This window comes from Parasteatoda tepidariorum, chromosome X2 (assembly GCF_043381705.1).
Source record: "Parasteatoda tepidariorum isolate YZ-2023 chromosome X2, CAS_Ptep_4.0, whole genome shotgun sequence".
Lineage (NCBI taxonomy): Eukaryota > Metazoa > Arthropoda > Arachnida > Araneae > Theridiidae > Parasteatoda > Parasteatoda tepidariorum.
Genome location: NC_092215.1, coordinates 29,469,815 through 29,488,524, shown reverse-complemented (window position 1 = coordinate 29,488,524; position 18,710 = coordinate 29,469,815). Strand labels below are relative to the sequence as shown.

Here is an 18,710-nt window from a genome sequence, read left to right as displayed (position 1 = left end):
TTTTCTCATGTTCCCATTATCTGTACTAGTATCAACAGCAATATGTTAGATTTGGGCCTTCGTTATCAACAATGTGATGTTATATATATATATATATATATAAGGAAGACCGATGTCCGATCTGCGTCAAAGGTTTAATAGCAGCCCTTCTTACTTGTGAGTGATCATTATTTTACCAAAAGCTTTGTTCACCAATTTATGAACCTGATTTTTTTCAAACAAATATTATCAAGCCAAAAAAGAAACTTGAAAAGCAAAATATGCTACAAGACATATTTATGCATAAAAACCTTTTTTTAATAACTTATAGGACATAATTTAAATTCGCAATTTCCATAAGATGCCCAATTCCTTTCATTCTATATTATTCGATAAATTGATTTCAGAGTTTATTTCGTTGTTATTTCTATCTAGCTATTAAAAGAATTATGTTTCATTTCCATAGTAACTATCGGTTCATTTGAAATACTACGCATTTCGTCCTGAAAAAAGAGGTTTTTGACTTTTTCTAAGAGTTTTTTTTTGAAATAGTAGGAAATAATTTAATAGTTTAAACAGTTTCAAAAATTAATTGATGAGAAAAATAGTATTATTTAAGAAGATATCTTGTATTTTTTATAATAAAATTTTCAAAAAATTATTTGAATTATCTCTTTTTCATACTTTCTTTTCTTCTTTTTTTTATATAAAAAATTTTTCAAACAATACCTTTCAACCCATTAGGCGCCATTGTTCTAATCTTGCGAACACGATTTTTTTTTTTTTTTTTTTTTTAATCTTCAAAAAGATTTTAACTTAATTATTTAATTTTTATCATTAACTTTATAAAATTCAGACGTTCGTGTACATCAAAATAAACTATTATTATAAATAGCTTAACATCAATCTAAAACCATTAAATTGCGATTTTTTTTTCAGATGAAGAAGGTAGCTAATAAAAAATATCCACTCTGTCAAGCATTAATGTCCTAACTTTTTTTTCATCCTTATTGTAACAATTATCGTATTTATTTATCATTTATTTCGTCAAAATTTAAAAAGTATGGGCTCCTCTCAGCTAGGCAAAAAAAAAAATTTTTTTTTAAATGTAAAACGAATTTTTTTTGCCAAGAGTTTAAGCAAATTATTTCATCGCTTGATAATCCAAGACGCTGTGATAATCGCTTCATGGGTTAAGTTCTTCTATATACGATCTTCAAATTTTCTATTTAACAAGCAAATATGGTGCTTTATGCTATGTTATAACATTTAACTGGGTTATAACAAACAGAAATAATATATATTTTAACGAGAAAACTAAAGCCACGAATGTTAACCTCTCTATCTCTGTTTTTAAATGTTTATGGGATAGAACGAAAAAGAAAAAGAGCAATGGCGTGATTGTTTGGTCATGTGATCGTGACGTATATCGAGCTGTCATTTAATGGCGTGTTCTCTGACAGTCAAGTTGTAGGTTTCATCTGTAGCAGCCGTTGTTTATTCAAAACTGTAAAGATGTCGCATTCTACGAAGAGCTTGGACGATGAAAATTTGATGGGTATATATTTATTTTATATGAATTATATTTCAAATCCACTTACTTATCCCTAAAATAAGATATTTTTTGTTTTGATATAAAATGTGCGTATCTTGATTGTTTGTTTTGGTTCAATTGAACTGTCAAAAATGGTGTTGTATACATGGATAAATCGTCGTATATAAAACAAAAACCGCTTTGTCACATTTGTTTTAGTCTATGTGAACTTTTTATTACGATTAAAAGTTATAATTATGAATTATTTTTTATTAAAGAATTAATAAATAGTTAAAAAACTGCAACAGCTGTTCTGTAATGCTGCTTTGTTTACATTTGTGGGAATATATTCTTCTTCTTTTTATAAAGGTCAGTAATTTGTCGCATCGTGATTTTGCTTTGAATGTTTGAGTTTTATAATGTCTTAAGCACATTTTCTCTTAAGTATTATTTGAATAAAATTATTTTAGTTTTTGTATTTAATTGGGCAAATGCATTTCTGAATTGTCAAATTTATAATTTTTAAATTAATCAAATTACTTTTGTGGAAAATTAATTAATTATGTAATTAAAATATTTCTTTGAATTTTAAAAAAAAATGTTTTCTTCGTATTCTGCTCATCTTGAAATATGCTATCAACCATGTACAAATTGTGACATAAGTATGAACTATTATAATAATTAAAAATATTTTTGCTCATTATGAAAGGTTTAATATTCTACTACTAATAAATATTTGCCAAATTTTTATAGATTGTAATTTGTGTTGAAGTTACGTTGTATGAAATAAATAGAATTAGAACTAAATCCAGTCAGTGATTTGTCATCTTATATCAAGATTCACTAGAGTGGGTTCAGCCCGAAAAAAAACCATCCAGGTTTTCTGGGTGGGTCCACTTAAAAAAAAAAAACTTTTTAAGCAGAGGTGGGTTTTCAAAATTTACTGTACTAGATTAATACGGTTTACTGCAAGAGAAAAATAATAATATATTAATATCATTTAAGCAAAGACTTCCGAAAAATTGACGATAAATTAATTTTATATAAATTGAAATACATTCAACTTGTTTTGAAAACATACTAACATAACTATTTAGGAGGGAAAAGTGGAGTATCTGTTCTAATGAAGGGTATTGGGACTCGTAAAACCTTCTGTATTTACTTCTAATATTTATTAGAGACATTTATTTTCTTAATTTATTCTCTGTTACAATTATGATTTTTATTTTTATTATTATTCCAACTAAATGGCTTAAAACCGAAAGCGGTATTCTTTTGTTATAAAGCAATCCTATAATATTACGTTATTATGTAAAATTTTATGAAAAATACATTGAAAATGGTATGTAATTTAACCGTTTTGCAATTATTAAGCAGTATATAAGTTTTGTAATAAGTTCTATATTAAATTGTTTCCAGTCAAAACTATAAAATAAATAAGGAAATACAAAACTGATAAAATAAAGAATACAAAACTGATATTAAAAATTAACTTATCATAATATTACAAAATAATTAGACTAAAAAACGTTTAGCAAAAGTTGCAATAGTAAACGAGCAAAACGATTACGTTTAAATTTTATTCCAGTAGATTCTGGAACAAAATGAACGTTAATGCAATAAATTTTTTAGTCTTTTGATTGAGTAATTATAATTTTTATGTAGCAATCTGTTGGTAAGAAATAATAACAACTTGGCAATTTAAAACTTTCAAAATCATGGTTAGATTGCAACAAAGCAATTCATAGTTACCAAATATTTAACTTTCGTGCTGGCAGCAAATCTCGCAATTTCATTAAAGACTTTGGAATCTAAATTTAAAACATTTCTGAAAAAGCCCAAGTGGACTGGGTTTCAAAAAAAGGTTTTTTCAAAATCTGCCTCATATGATATTGATATTATCTGTTAAACCTTTAGCAAAAAAGTAGCAGGATATTTCTGTATCGTGATTGATCTCTCGCGCCAACTACAGGTATCAAATAAATTTTATGCTTCTAAATTTTTTTTTTAAAAATAAACATGTAATGATTGCCTGGAAGTGGCTACGAGTAATATCCTTCCTGTTGATCCCTTTCTGTGATTTTTTTTTGTAGTTTCTCACAAATCACTGCCTGGAAGTAATCAAGACTTGGCAATTAGTTTGCATAAAAATATTCCCAAGGAAACAATATGCTGTGCCTACTGTCTAATGTGTTCACAACCTAGATGTTATATTTAGATTATAATTTCAAAAAGTATAAACAAATTTGAAAAATAATGTACTGTACTTTTTTGAGGATCAAGCAAGAGAGCATTTTTCGTTATAAATTACCCAAATTCAAAACCTATTTATATGGAGGAATGAAAATAATTTCCAAATAGATTGTTCATTTAATTAACCATCCATGATGTTTTGGGACATATCCTGGAGTTCATCTGATAAAGTGTATGACACAATTAACGATAATTGAAAAACCTATACAATATCAGGAAAATAAGAGAAAAACAAATGTCATAAAATGAAGGAAATAAATGTTATTATACATCTGTATTTCAAGCATTAGATGTTAGTTAATTGACAGTGTTCTTTTGGGTTTATTTACAGCATTCTGTTTTAAATTTCGGTACTTTTTTTTGCGGATAGTATACATTCATAAGCTTTCCCCCTCTTAAACTCTAAAAAAAGTTTGAAAAATCTCTACTTACATTCAGAAATACAGATTATATGAGAAGGAAAGGACAATAATATTTATTTTAATAAATTTATGTAATATGATTTGTTTCAGTAAGAAAATTATTTAATTATTACAGCATCGGAACATTACCAGTATGAAAATTATTCTATATTTTATGCAGTGTAATTTTTTATGGAACTATATTTTAATATGTAATTATATAGCATTTCAGTGGTCATTTTTTTTTATATGGCTTTTTTAGGATTGCTTAGTCTTTAATCTTCCTCTCTCTGTAGCCTTTTCTTTAAAAATTGTTTAGAGAATATATTTACTTGCATGATACAATTTTTGCATGGAATAAATACTCTCATAAATATTAAAAAGCAACTGTTTTACATGTTTTCAGTTGACAACAAAAAACCATTTTAATAGTTATACTCTTCCACTGCAGTAGAATATGTTACTAACCATTTATTTTGCTGTTTTACCAAAGGTTATTGATATATATTAAACTATTTACATATTTCTCTTTGTGAATATTTAACTTACTTGATATAATGCTTGGAATTCTAAAATCTGTTATTCTGGTTCAGTTGTTGTACCAGCTTGACAGCAAAAGGTTACGGATACATTTATATATTTGCATCTAAAAATTCATGTGTCATAACTTAAATTCTAAGTGAATAAGGGTTATTTTTTTAAATGTACTTATTACTTTTGATTTTGAGGTAATCTTGAACTCTCCCCTAAACATTGTTAGTAGAAACCTTTGTTTTTGAAGTGTCCTTATATTATTTCTAAATGTAATGTCTCTTAACTTTTTACAAGGATGGGGTAAGTATACTTACCCCCAACTTATTGTTTTTTAATATTGATGGAAAACTATTTTCCCTCTGATTTGTGCAGTCATCTGCTAATAACTTCATAATTTGCAAAAACATTAACCCCTTAACTTGTGCGCTTGAGTTAATTCGAGTGCGCTAAACAGGCCAAACTGTTAACACGAGATAATTTGAGCGGCGTTGTTTTTTTATGCTGCTATAATTCTTTACACTCGAATATAATCGAGAATTGAAAATAATAATGTGAAAGCTAAGAAAAAAAATCGTTTTGTTAATATTTATCATTTACTTAGGATTGTAAGCTATAACACTTATTTATTCAAGAATAAAATATAGCCTTTTTCCATGGATCAAACACGCAGTATATCAAAATTGTCCACCAAAAGAAAAGACAGTGTTCTAAAGTGTGTTTTTTTACATTTAAAAAAAAAAAAGANATATTATTAAAAAAAAAAAAAAAAAGATTTTTTTTTTGCCCTTTTTTTTTTCCAAAAAATCTGTGCGTTAAGGGTTTAAATACTAATTAAAGTCTTTGTTAGATAAATGTGAGTATCATTAATGGTTTGTTTGTAGTCAAGACGTGGGAATTATTTTCTTTTTTAAGTCATATGTAGGTTCATTTAAGCATTTCTTCTCATTGAGTTTATTTGTAGTAGACTCAGGATTTATAAATTTGGTTATTTGTAAGCACAGGAGCTCATATTATGGCCAATTCTTTGCAATAAATAAGATTTTGTAAATCGGACCTACCTTCCCATTAAAACAAAATGTTACTAAAAATCAAATTAATCTTTGGTAATGAATGAAATTAATTTGTTTCTGTAAATCAATCTGAAAACCAGAAATATTTTAACTAGAAAAAGGAAAAATGTGATTACATATACTTAAATATTATCATTACTAAATGCATATGATTAACATATTATATATAATTAACATTGTTAAATAGATATCAATTTTATTTACTGAACTCCTTACCCAAGAATGATAACGATAAATATGTACAGCCTTTACCCTTTTTAAGTTGTGTTTGAAGAACCTTCTTATATTAATTTTAAGTTTGAATTAAAACTGCAACCGAAATTCAATAAAACAAATTTGAAAAAACTTTACTAAAATTATTTCTAAAATTTAAATGTCTACGTTTTATTTTTCATTGAGTTTTTATTCTGAGGAAAATTATTTGGGGTAAATGTAAAGGAAAAAGTTTCGGCTAAATTAATATCATACAAATGATGGAGAACTGAACATACATAATTTGAAATTATTGTGAAACCTCTCGGGAGCAACTACTCTGTGTTCCATGATAAAATGGTCATTAATGGAGGCTGGTCATTCTTAAGGGTTAATGACTTCAAAATGTTATCGAAGCTACATAAATTTTTGCAAGCAATTTTAATTTTACTCAGCATCATTTTCCTAGTTCGGAAATGCAACTTGTATTGTCGTCATGAAAACCAGATCAATTGATAAAATTTAGCATCAATAAAAATTATCCCTACTAATATAATTATGTGTATAAACAAATTTACCGATACAACTGATAGAGTTATTTTAAAAAAGTAAACAATTATGCTTTTTATTTAAGATTTAAGTTTATATAATAAAAATTTGTTAACTTTAAAAAAACAAGAGCTTTGTTTGTTTAAGATGCTTAGTTTTTCTAAAATAACTTTTTTTTTAATTTAATTTTCATCTTTAAAAATAAATCATTGCTAGCTTCAACTTAAGTATCACTCTGATCACAACATGAGATTCTAGATTTCTTTGAGAGATCGCCAAAAAGAGCTCTCTAAATAAGAGCTTCACACAAATATTTTGGATACATTTTAATCTACTTTTTTGTTTTATTAATGTCTTCTTTTTTTTTGGATATTTTTTGTTTCATTATTTGACCTTTCCCACATTTGGTGCAAAGGTATGCCCGGTCATTGAGAAAGGTTTAGATGGTCTTTCCTAAAAGTTTTCTTCGACGTAAAAGTCTATGGAAAAAAAATTTGCCTCCCAAAAGTGATCGTAAATAGAGGAGGTTGCTATGCAGAGGTATGCTTTCCTAGAGGTTTCACTGTACCAAATTGTCACGAAAAATGAACACTAAAGTTGTGGTGCATACATCCACTCCAAGATTTGCAGATGCTGATCCTTAGTATAAATGTTATTTTGTCCCCTGGAATCACATTAACTATCATTTATTTTGCATAAAGCAAGTGTGAAATTGCTGAGAAATTTGCTTATAAGATAAAAAAAACTTTTATTATAAAATGGAATACTAATGTTTTTAAAGAGAAATATAAAATTGTTAAATAGAAGGTTTATTTTTAAAGGTTTACATATTCTGTTGAATACTATTCAAGATTAGTAGGAAAAATGTAAAACCAAGTGAATTCCTAAATGTGGAGTTTTAAAATCAATTATGTGCGATAAAACATATTGTTGACTAAATATGTTTTAGTTGTCAAAAATGCATTATTCAAGATAAAAACTAAGTTACATTGTTTTTCTACTGTTGTAAATTTCATTGTCACATTTAAAAAAGGGTGGGAATTTTTTAATAATTTTTCTATGTTTCGATTTTCTATCTAAGTGTTTTAAAAAAAATTTATTAATCTATTTTCTTACACTCATATTAAGTCTGATCTAACACTCAAGGGGTTAATATATATTCCTATAATATTCATTTTTATTATTTAGTATCAAATACCTATTTTACACTAAAAGAATTAACATTGTTTATAAACATAGATTTTAATATTCAGGTTAATCAGGTTGAAAATTATATTTTATTTCATAGTGCAATTGAAAATACATGCGTGCGAAATTTTTTAGTAAAGTAATTTTATAATGAATAAGTAAATTCTTTTATCTTTTATTACTAAAGCCTACTACTTTTTGCTCAGTAATTTTTATTGTTTTTATATATTTCATAATAATTTATTTTTAGAGTTTTAGTTGAAGTAATCGTGGTTGTTAATGTTAGTGATTGAGTTAACTTCAACATTTTATGCTTAGGTAAACTAGCCTAGTAAGTCTATCAAACATATATCATTTTAGCATATCAAAGTAAGCTACCACAAATTTAAGTTCTTAATTTTCTCATTGAAATTTTTTATGGTTAATAATTTTCAGTTGGTTTGAAAATTCAAAACTAAAAAAATTTATTCAAGAATAATGTTTCTTAATGGTTTTGCAAACAGCCCTAAGATTGCTATTATTAATACTGACTATAATTGTATTTTTTACCAAATTTTATTTATTCTTAATTATTTATAAATCTAAAATTACCAAAACCTTTTTAATTTATCTTAGCTTTTTACATGTGATTTTATTCTTTTATAGATTCCTGGGTTGATTTAAATGTAAGTGGCGAGTTGAGTAGAGGCTCAGATTCAAGTCAAAAAAGATTAACTCCTATTTCGTCATTGATCAATAGTGGAAAACTTGAAAAGTTGCTTTGGGAAGCTCAACGAGAAAGTTGCCAATCTTCTCAGATAGGAAGTGGAATCTCTTCTCGACGAGGAAGGTAGATGCTAACAAATATTTAAAGACTATGTTGGTCTTTATAGTCTGAGACTTAACAGCTTAAAAAAAATTGTCTTCTGTCAGAAAATACAAAGTACTTCTAGAAAAATTTTTTACCAATAATTCATTTATGAATTTTTTGTTGCCTAAATTCTTTCCTTATCTTTTTTTTTTGTGATGAATAAAATTTTTCAAATGTGTTAAATGTTTTTTTACCCAATTTGTTTTCATTATTATATTTGAAATATAGAAATCAGCCTCATTAAAATGATAATCAAATTTTTTCTTTATGTATTCCTTTTTTTAAAGAAAAAAATATTAATTTTCAAGTACTAAAACATATGTTCTAAAAAATTAAAAAATTTTATAGTGTGAGTTTTATAATGTTCCTTACAAACACATATTTTATGTCGCAATTTTTTTTATTTAGGATTTTTTTAGCTTAAAAAAATTTTTCAGGATGAAAATAATTATGAACCCAGATTATGATGATTCAGCATATCTGACACCTCCTACAATGTGTGTACTGTATTAATATCAAAATGCCTAATAGATGGCACCACTATTTAATAAAAGCCCTGTAAAAGATAAAATACATTCAGAGCTGTTTTTTATAACTTTATAATCACCACTTTTATTTAATAATTTTACTCATAAATAAATGTTTAAGCACTTAAAATATCAATTCGAAAAGATTTCAAATTGATATTTTCATTTGAAAAATTTCAGTTTATGAACATTACCCTAATCCTGAGAGTACCTGATAATTGGAGTTTTATTGTGAGCTTAAAAACAAAAAACATACATAAACCTTACATAATAGTATGTACCCTTCAAATTTCCTATGTTTTTAATGTTTAAATTAAACACCATTTTTGATGAATTTTTTTCTTTTTCCCTCAATGGTTTGAATTTCTTTCCATAAATACAACGAAGAAAAACTTTTAAATATAAAAAACAATTTTTTAAAAAAATAGTAATATTTAAACAAATAGAGCATTATTCTAAAATATTCTAGGAAAACCTCACGTAAACTTTAAAATGAAAGCTTATAAGGACTGAAATTAATACTATGAAAACTAAATTTCTATTGGTCCAGCAAGAAAAGACTTAACAATTCTTGAGTAAAATATTGGCTCCCTATCTGTCTTTTTAGTCAGTTGCAATGTCTATGCAATAACCACCCATCCTTCCTATTTTCTTTTTATTTTGCAAGGTTTTTGAAGTGGTAGGGTTGCTTTAATAAAACAGTTAACGCACATTCATGGCTTTGAATTCATTTATTGAATGTGAATTGGGAAGATTAAAAAAGGGTTTGAAGAATAATGCAGAATTTTCATCACCCTAACTATTCCAACAAGGATAAAAGGAGCAACTTGTAAATGCATGTGTGTGCTACCTTGTGAAGATTAGAAGCTATCTATTAATATTCCTTAAAAAAAAATAGAAATTACTTAAAAGCAACAATTTGAACTAGTCTTCCGTGAGTCATCTGTTCAAAATGGCTAACTAATGAAAATTGAATATGTTCATGATTGAAATGAAGCAAATTAATTCATAAAGTAGAAAAAATTTTACAAACAGATGAAAGAAATCGCTAAAGAGTTTGGGATTCCAAACAGCAAATTGTCAACAATTCTTAAATAAATGAAAATCAAATGGTTATCTCATAAATGTTCAATGATGCTAGGTAAAAGAAAGATGTTAAAAAACTAGTGAATTTTCTAATGTAGAAAAGTGCCTTATGATGTGAATTATGCAATGCTAAAGTCTTTAATTAAAGTAAAAGCTGATTCTTTTGAAAAAGAAACAGGCTAATTTTTAAAATGGTGAAATAATTTTTTCTTCATTTTGCTATTGTGCAGTTTAAAGTTATTTAATTTAAATGTGCATGTCTTATTGCATAATTCATCCTCTTTTTATTTTTCTGTATCTAATTGTTGTTCCTGTAAGTTCAATTAAATACTTTCAAACTCGTTTTATAAGCTTAGGTGTTTCTAATGGCATTTGTTCTTTAGAAGTCTGTTTTTAAAAAATTGTATGGAAATATTGCAAATAACTAGCAATTTTATTCATACCAGTTTTAAAACGTTACTTTCTAAATATATTTTATTCTATTTAAAATTATAATTTTCTTAATAGGATGTTTTCTATCTTTTTATTCGATTTTCAACACTATCAACTTTCTATAAAGTCATAAGTGTTAAACTTTGAATTTAAAAAATATTTAGAGGTAATCATAACTTATTTTAATATTATTTACAGCAAAATCTTTTGTTTTCTATGAAATTTTGAAAAAAAATAAGAGCATTTTTTAGAAAAAATTTGAAATAAAGTTTATAATTTTTTTTTCAGCCCAAAATCTCCTCGTACTCCCATAAATGATGATCATACTCTAGAGGAAATGATCCCATCTCAAGTAAATATTTCTTATATTTTTTAATCATTTGCATTCATTAATAGAAGTAGAATTCTTAAATTGTTTTAAACCTAACAACTGCATGGATCACAATTTTAGGTCTTTCATATATCCATTTAAATTACTTATGTATACTGCCTGTCAAATTTGTTTTGTTTCAAATTTAATAAACAAGAAAAGATAAAAACAAAAGAAAATTGTCACTACTTTTAATATAATAAAAATTCTCATTTAAAATCCCTACTATTAGCAGCTATGTTGTTTATGATACATATTGTGAAAACTCTCTTATTTTTAAAAAAAAATTATTTCAGTATTACGGTCAGAGACGACATGGAAGCACAGATTGGATTTGGGACTGGAGTAGCAAACCTGATCAAAGACCACCAAAGTATGCTTCTGTTAAGCATTTCTTTTTTACTTTTTTTATTTCTTATTTATTTTACAGTGAATATACTTAATTTCTTAATTATATTAATTTTTTTTTACATGGCAAATTGATCATCCATGTTCTTTACTTATGTGTTTAAAATAGGTTTTAATATGTTCAGTGTATACAATTTATGCAATGCAGTAAATAATATCTATTATATTACTGTTAATGAATTATGAGTTTTTATAAAATTAGTTGCCATGCCTTTATAAAACACTATTTTCATTTAAATGTCATGTAGGTATTTTAATTTTGATAATTGCTTTACCTCTTGAGTTATAAACATTTAAGGAATTAATGAAATGTCTTCAAAGAATTTAGGTATGTCAATAGCAAGTCATAACATGAAAAATATCCAAGCATTAAACATACTTTTGATGTTTTCTGAAAACAATTCATGAAAAATATGTAAGAATGTTCATAACAATGTGATGATGTTTTGAATTATTTTTCAAATTAAGGAAATTGTGCAAAAAATTCTGGTTTCAGAAAACTAATTTTTATAAAAAGTTTTGTTTCTTTAAGTCATATCCTTTTCTCTCTATGTTAATTCATCAGAGTTTACAAAAACTGTGCAAGTGTTTAAATTATTTCACGGATGCTTTATTTAACAAAAAATTGTAGCTTAAGTGAGATCGACAAATAGTAAATTAAAAATTGGTTATGGGATCTTTAGCTCTTAAGGATAAGTCTTGTGATAAATTATTGAAAACCTGAATTCAACTATTTCTTTTTTAACCAACTGTTTCACTCTTTTTTTAATATTGTAATTAATAGCCACCTTCTCTCTGTTACATCCCATGTGTTTTTTTGTTTTTTTTGCTTTAAATAATTTGTTTAATAAAACCAACCTGTTTAAAATCCTCTGGCTGTTTTTATTTTGTAATTGAAACAAAAACAAAAAGTAGTTGCATATTTTTACTAAAATGGGCCTGCATGGAAATGTATATTAACTGAAAACTGTTTCTAAGAAGAGTTCTCTGGAAACAAATATCCATCATTATGGCAGAAAACAGACAGCTGCTTGAGAAAAAAAAGTGCTGAAAATTTAGATGTTCTGGCCATTTCATTGTTCTTTTCTATAATAATACTTGATCTGCAACTAAACCTGTTTTATATTCTTCTATTTAGAACTGTGTAAATAAGGTTTTTAAAATGAATATGTTTAATTCGAAAGAAATTGGATTATGTCCTAGCTGATAGTAATGTTGGAACAACATAATTGCATATGAGTTTAAGAAATAAGAGGTTGTTTCTATGCTGTTAGTATTATCATTAGTGCTAAAGTAGAAAAATACATAATCAAGTTGCAACAAGTGCTTTAAGTAGGAAAATCAATTGATGAAGAAATAGCAATCTAAAACAAGTATGAAGAAGGAGAAAGAGGCTCCCTGAGTGTCGAAATTGTATTTTTAAAACAAGTATTTAAGCTAAAACTTTCGAAATCAAACACTTTATGTCAGTTTATATTTGAAATTTTAAGATAGATATTTTTAATTAATCATTTAATATTTAAGATAATAAAAAAATGGTATATTAAACATAACTATGAGTTCGTTCGGCGCCACTTCACACTATTTAAATTATGCTCACAAGGCATGATCTAGAGATTTTGCAGGACAACAAAATAGCAGAAAGAAAACCTGACAAGATTTTGAATGAAATTTTGACTCAAATGAGTTGTCATGTAATGGAGGAGTAATAATATATTTTTTTTTGTTTAAAAAAAATAACCAAGTTTTAGTTGTTGTTTTTTTTTATTTTCTAAGTGTTTAAAAAATTTTCCTATATTTTAGAGAATGGAAATTACAACACCCCAAACCTACTCTCAGCCTTCGTAATTCCAAAATTGCTAAGAGTAGCCTTTTCTCACCAGAAATTTTGACAATACTTGTAGTATCCCACTTGGTTACTCTTATGATTGGCACTGGATTTGGGTAAGTTATTATTTTAAATAAAAAAGAATATATAAAAGAAAATAAAAAGTTATTGAATAGTTATTTTTCATTCAGTGACAATGTACTTTCTAAGCATCAAATTTAAGCAATATTATATTATTTTTATTTCTTATTTTGTTTATCAAGTGGAGTCAAATGGTCATAAAAAAAATTTTTCATCAATTTTATTAGTATGAAAAATTAATCATAATTTTTTGATTTACATCAGATATTTTTTGAACATATTAAATTAGTTCTAAATTTAAATTTCTTTAAATTTAATGTGTTATGTACTCAAAAAGAGAAAGAGCTTTGATAAATTGGTCATAGTGAAAAAAATATCAAAGATTGTCATGAAGAAATTTTTAATTAAAAATATTCAACAGTGACAACTTATATATACTTTTCAAATAAATTTTTTCTTAGTGTCTAGTAAAATACCAATTGAAATGAAGTTGTGAGCAGATATTTCTTTCTTATTCAAACTGCAATAGTTAGTTAGATAGTTAGCAGGCTTTGTTTAAAAAAAATTTTCAACTGAATCATTAAAGGTATTATTCCAAAAAAATTTTTAAATATTAATTAAAATTTTCAATATCATTTCAGAGTAATAAATTCAAAAATATCCACTTTTGTTCCATAAAAATGCTAACATTGTAAAAATAATAATGTTTTCGTTATGCTAATAAGTGATTTCGTCCTTGCTTGTTAGTAATATGAAAATGTCATTATATTTATTTTGAAACCATTATTTAAGCATTATACTATTTATAGCATTAGTATAAACTGTATTAAATAAAATTTGTTTTTTTGCTTATCTATTGAACTATTACATATAGTATAAAGAAATATTTAAGGTAAAGTACTTTTTTAATTAAAAAATATTTGAGAATAATGGAATCATAAAAAGGAATAAAAGTGACAAATGGGCTATGACGTGTTTTTCATACATGTATAAAATTCTTAAGGTATGTTTTTGTTGTAATGATTTATTAATACATTAAAAATTAAATACTTTTTCATTCATTTATTTTAACATGGTGGCACTTTAAGTATAACAATATTAATATTGACATAATGTAGTATAAAATAAAATAGTACATGAGGAAAATATTTTGAATGAACTTAAGCTTTTCTAATTTATTTTTTTGTTAAATTGTTTTGGTTTTTTTTACCTAAAAATGTATTTGGAAAATATTACTAGAATGAACAAAAAGATAATACATGCATAAAAGGCAAATTTGTTTACACTAACAACAGAAAAAAAACTAAAATTTAAATATGACGCCTTTTTCCCATTTATGCCTTTTCAACGCCATCACCATCAATGCCTTTTTCCCATTTATATTTTAGTTTGTTGGATACATAATATAATTTAGCAATACAAGATTTTAAAAAAATGTTTCTCTCTCTTTTTATTTTAACTTATTCAATAAGTACATTATTTAACTAATTTTAAAAACTATTAAAACAGGCATATGGAAAGGATCTATTTTATTTTAAGCAATCTTAAGAGACATCCTGGCTTAACCTTAAGTTTTTCTAATTTTAATTTATTTTATATAAATATCAAATTTGCAATGCTACGTTAATGTTTAAAAATCATACATCTAAATGTTTAAAAAAATGCATTTTTGTAAGATGAGAAATTATAAAAAGGTTGTCTAATATTTAGTCACTATATCAGTTTATGTATTTGCTTTCATATCTCTTTAACTTTTACTACTTTATTTGTTAATTAACTTACCTTTCAAGATTTAGTTTTTAACTTTGCTTTTAAATTCCTCACAACTTTAAAAATACTCGTCAAAGAGAGTTCAATCTTTAATTAAAAATAATGTAATTAAATTGTAAGAAAAGACAAAAAATTTTACCAAGCAATTTTTGGTTTCCCCGTAAATATTGTTTGGGATTTTTAATAAAAAAATAAAGATCTTTTAAATTTTTAGCTTTTGTTTTCTGTAGTTTTTCTTTGTTTTAAATAACTTAAAAAGTATAATCTGGGCTTTAAATATGCGTAGTTTGTTTTAAACAATTGTTGCTGAATTGATATGTCTAAAAAATACTGTTTATAAAATATTAAAATGCTTAATCTACATAATTTTGTGTTCTTATTTTAGGATATATTACATCACCAAACGTATTGGCCCTCAATTTCCATTGCAGTAAATATTGTAAATTGCTAACCTGTGTTTATTTTCACTGTTTTAATATTGTTTGTATCATGGATACTGTGCTTATTTGTATATGTATTTGTTTTATTCTACTCATTGTTTTTTTATCACCGTTTACTGTTAAAAATATTTATATCATGTGTATAAGTTTCCCAGTGCTATCATAAAACACTAATGTAGTGATGCATTTGCTTTGAGTGTTAATTCTTTAAGATTTTTTTTTTTGTTTATGTAGTTTATTTTATATTTGTCTTGAATTATAATAATATACTCATATTGACTATTATTAAATATTCATACTATCTATTATAAAATTTTCACATTAACTGATATAAAATACTCATATTCATTTTTAAATGTAGTTAATATATTGAAGTGTTTTTATGGTGATATTTGTGTTGAAATTTCTTCTTCATATAATTTTTAAAAAAGTCATTGTGTAAAAATTAATCATGAGATTTAAAAATGGAATTTATTCTGGGATCAATAAATGTTATGTTTTCGAATTGAAAGATTTTTCTTATTTCTTTTTGTTTAAATACTTCTTAAGTTTGTGTAGTTTTATGCAGTTTTTCTTTATAAAGAGAATTATTAAACTTTCTTCTTTATTATCATTATCTAACAAGACCAAATCTTGATTATCCAACTTGCTGCTCAATACTGTTAGAGGATAATAAAATCTAATTTTATTTTGCAGAATATATTAACTGTGATAATAAATTTAAACTCATTCAAACTGAAAACTATAGATTTTTAAAGTTTAATTCTTAAATGCAACATTTCTGTTGTGTTATTATGAAAGATGCCAACTTGTTCCACTTAGAGAGGAAATTTTTTGGATTCCAGTGGTAGCAAAATTTGTGTTTTTAATATTTGATTCTTAATTTAGTAGAAATTTAAAATAAACTGATTTTGCACAGCTACATTTAAATAATTTAAAAGTGAATATAAAGGGCCACTTCATAGTGTTATTTAGTGTTCAAACTAAATAAAATTTCTGAACTTTTTTTTGTTTAATTTTCTGCTAATTTAGAAAATACTTAGAGCGGAGCAGTTGGCATACCTGAATTAGTAACCGCAGCTCCTAATTCCTTTTATTACTACTTAGCTGCTAAAGGAAGTCTACATTTTGTTGAAATCAATTTTATTCTTTACTTTATTTAAACACGAGACTGTGTACAAACTTAACTTTCTGGTAAATAATTGGCTTATTAGATAAATATTTTTATTTCATAACATGATTGAAACCAAATCAACTTCTATAACTCAATTCTTCACAAGATCTAATTTATTATTAACCAAACTCTTAGTTCTGTTTAATTGTGCATAAAATTTAAACTTGATATCAAATTACAGTTTTAGCTTTTAATTACTCAATATTTTATTAAGGAAAAAAAATTGTGCTTTACTGGTTAAAATGTTATTTTCATTGCTTAAATCTATTATTAAATATGTAACTTTTTTCACAAAGCGAGTTCCTTTTGTTGATAAGAAAGACCTGTCTATTGTAAGTGTTAATTGTTGTTGTCAGACTTACCTAATAAGCACATTTACTCAATCATTATTCTATCACTCAAAGCTGCCTTTGAGTTTCTGGTGGTATTCTCGTCTATTTTTAGGAAATAGTTTCTTATTGTGAAAACAGTGATGACAATTTGTTGTACACGTACTTTACATAAATTTAGAACTATATCAAGTGATCATTAATGCTTTATTGTATTTAACCCTTTGCTCTTGGAACACTTCCAATATAGAAAGCACACTGCCTATTTACTTTTAGTAAAATACTAAAAGAACTTAAATAATAGTCGTTGTGAAGAGTCAAGATTTGAAAGTGTTACTCTTGTAATATGCAATCTGACTATTGTATTGTGTCAATAAAAGGTATTACAACTACTTCAGTTTAAATGGCAAAATTCGTTGCTTCATTTCATGGTATAATATCAAACGTTTTTGACATAAAAGTGGTTACTAACTATTAAGATGTGACAAATTTAAAATTATTACTATTGTGACCACTTCAATTCTGCTCTTAAAGTCAAAATAGAATTTTTTTAAATTGGTGGTAATTCATTATCATCATTGAAGGAGAAGGGCGTCCAAGTACAAAGGTTTTTTTATTTGTCTGATAAAAGCTGTTCAATTTGTTTAGAATTTGAAAAATATGTTTCAAATTTTTACATTTAATTGGTAAGTAGTTAATTTCATTTGTATAGTATTTATTTTTTACATTAAGTAAAATGTAATTTGCATGTTTGATATAAAAAAAAGAGAAATTTTTATAAAGAAATGTTAAAATTATGTTATTAAAATGTTTAGCTTAGATATTTAGAATTCTCTGAAAAGAGATCGCTTTTTTTTATTGCTGAATGAAATTTGATTTAGTTCTATCTTATATTTTTTTATTACATTATAATATGTCAATCGACATATATCATTATTTTACACTTTGAAACGTTGTTTTTGATGAATAACATTTGAAAAGATTTGTATGCTATGAGTAACTGAATGAATGTGTGTGATTATATATTTCTTACTATTCCACGTGTTTGTGCCATCGGTTACTTTGTCATAGTCTCATTTTCTTTTAATAAAAGCTATGCTCATTTTAATTGTCACTTTCTTAAGTGTTTAAATTTTGGTTTTCCCCATTTTTTCCTCTTATCTCAACTATTGATAAATTTTATAAATCATGCTTTAGTCATAGTCTTTGCACTGCACATATTTGATACATTTGATGTTAGAAATAGTGTGTAAGTATTTGGTTAAAATTCATCTGAAGAAAACATCTTCATATTTTATAAAAGCAGCCATACCATTATAAAGCATCCTTATTATTTGACGATGAAGTACTTTATGCAATTAAATTATAGCTGTCAATGTTGGTTAGGCAAAAGCTTTGAATACTTATTAAGTATAGTTACAGTAAGGTCTAATAAAGAAAATATATGAAATAAATCTCAAATGCTGTTACTAAAATCAAATAAAATTACTGTAATCAAATAAAAATTATGTAGTACTATAATCAAATAAAAATCAATAATAAAAAAATAAAATAATATGCATATCAAAGGTAATTCTATAAAATTGTACTAGAATTTTTTGAAGGAAAGTTGCAATTCTTTTGCATTTTTAATGAAAAGGTATAAGTGATATTTATATTAACTTCTGTCTTATGTATATGTTTTGGGAAAAGTTTTTTTACTCGTATTGATCCTA

The 18,710-nt window shown here is 25.3% G+C and overlaps 1 protein-coding gene across 1 annotated transcript; it reads left to right on the top strand.

Moving 5' to 3' along the window:
- The first annotated feature begins 987 nt into the window (after positions 1-987).
- LOC107451014 (BCL2 interacting protein 3) lies at positions 988-18,103 on the top strand. The gene is made up of 6 exons (XM_043041024.2): positions 988-1,537; positions 8,346-8,529; positions 10,884-10,947; positions 11,262-11,338; positions 13,177-13,317; positions 15,438-18,103. The coding sequence occupies exons 1-6, from the start codon at positions 1,495-1,497 to the stop codon at positions 15,484-15,486; spliced, it is 558 nt and encodes a 185-aa protein (XP_042896958.1). The 5' UTR covers positions 988-1,494; the 3' UTR covers positions 15,487-18,103.
- Positions 18,104-18,710: the final 607 nt, after the last annotated feature.

What these genes read in the sequence shown, in the direction of transcription:
- LOC107451014 (XM_043041024.2), top strand. Translation starts at nt 1,495, where the DNA reads ATGTCGCATTCTACGAAGAGCTTGGACGATGAAAATTTGATGG. An exon ending in ATCTCTTCTCGACGAGGAAG is followed by an intron (nt 8,530 to 10,883) that starts GTAGATGCTAAC and finishes TTTTTTTTTCAG; the next exon opens with CCCAAAATCTCCTCGTACTC. An exon ending in ATGATTGGCACTGGATTTGG is followed by an intron (nt 13,318 to 15,437) that starts GTAAGTTATTAT and finishes TTCTTATTTTAG; the next exon opens with GATATATTACATCACCAAAC.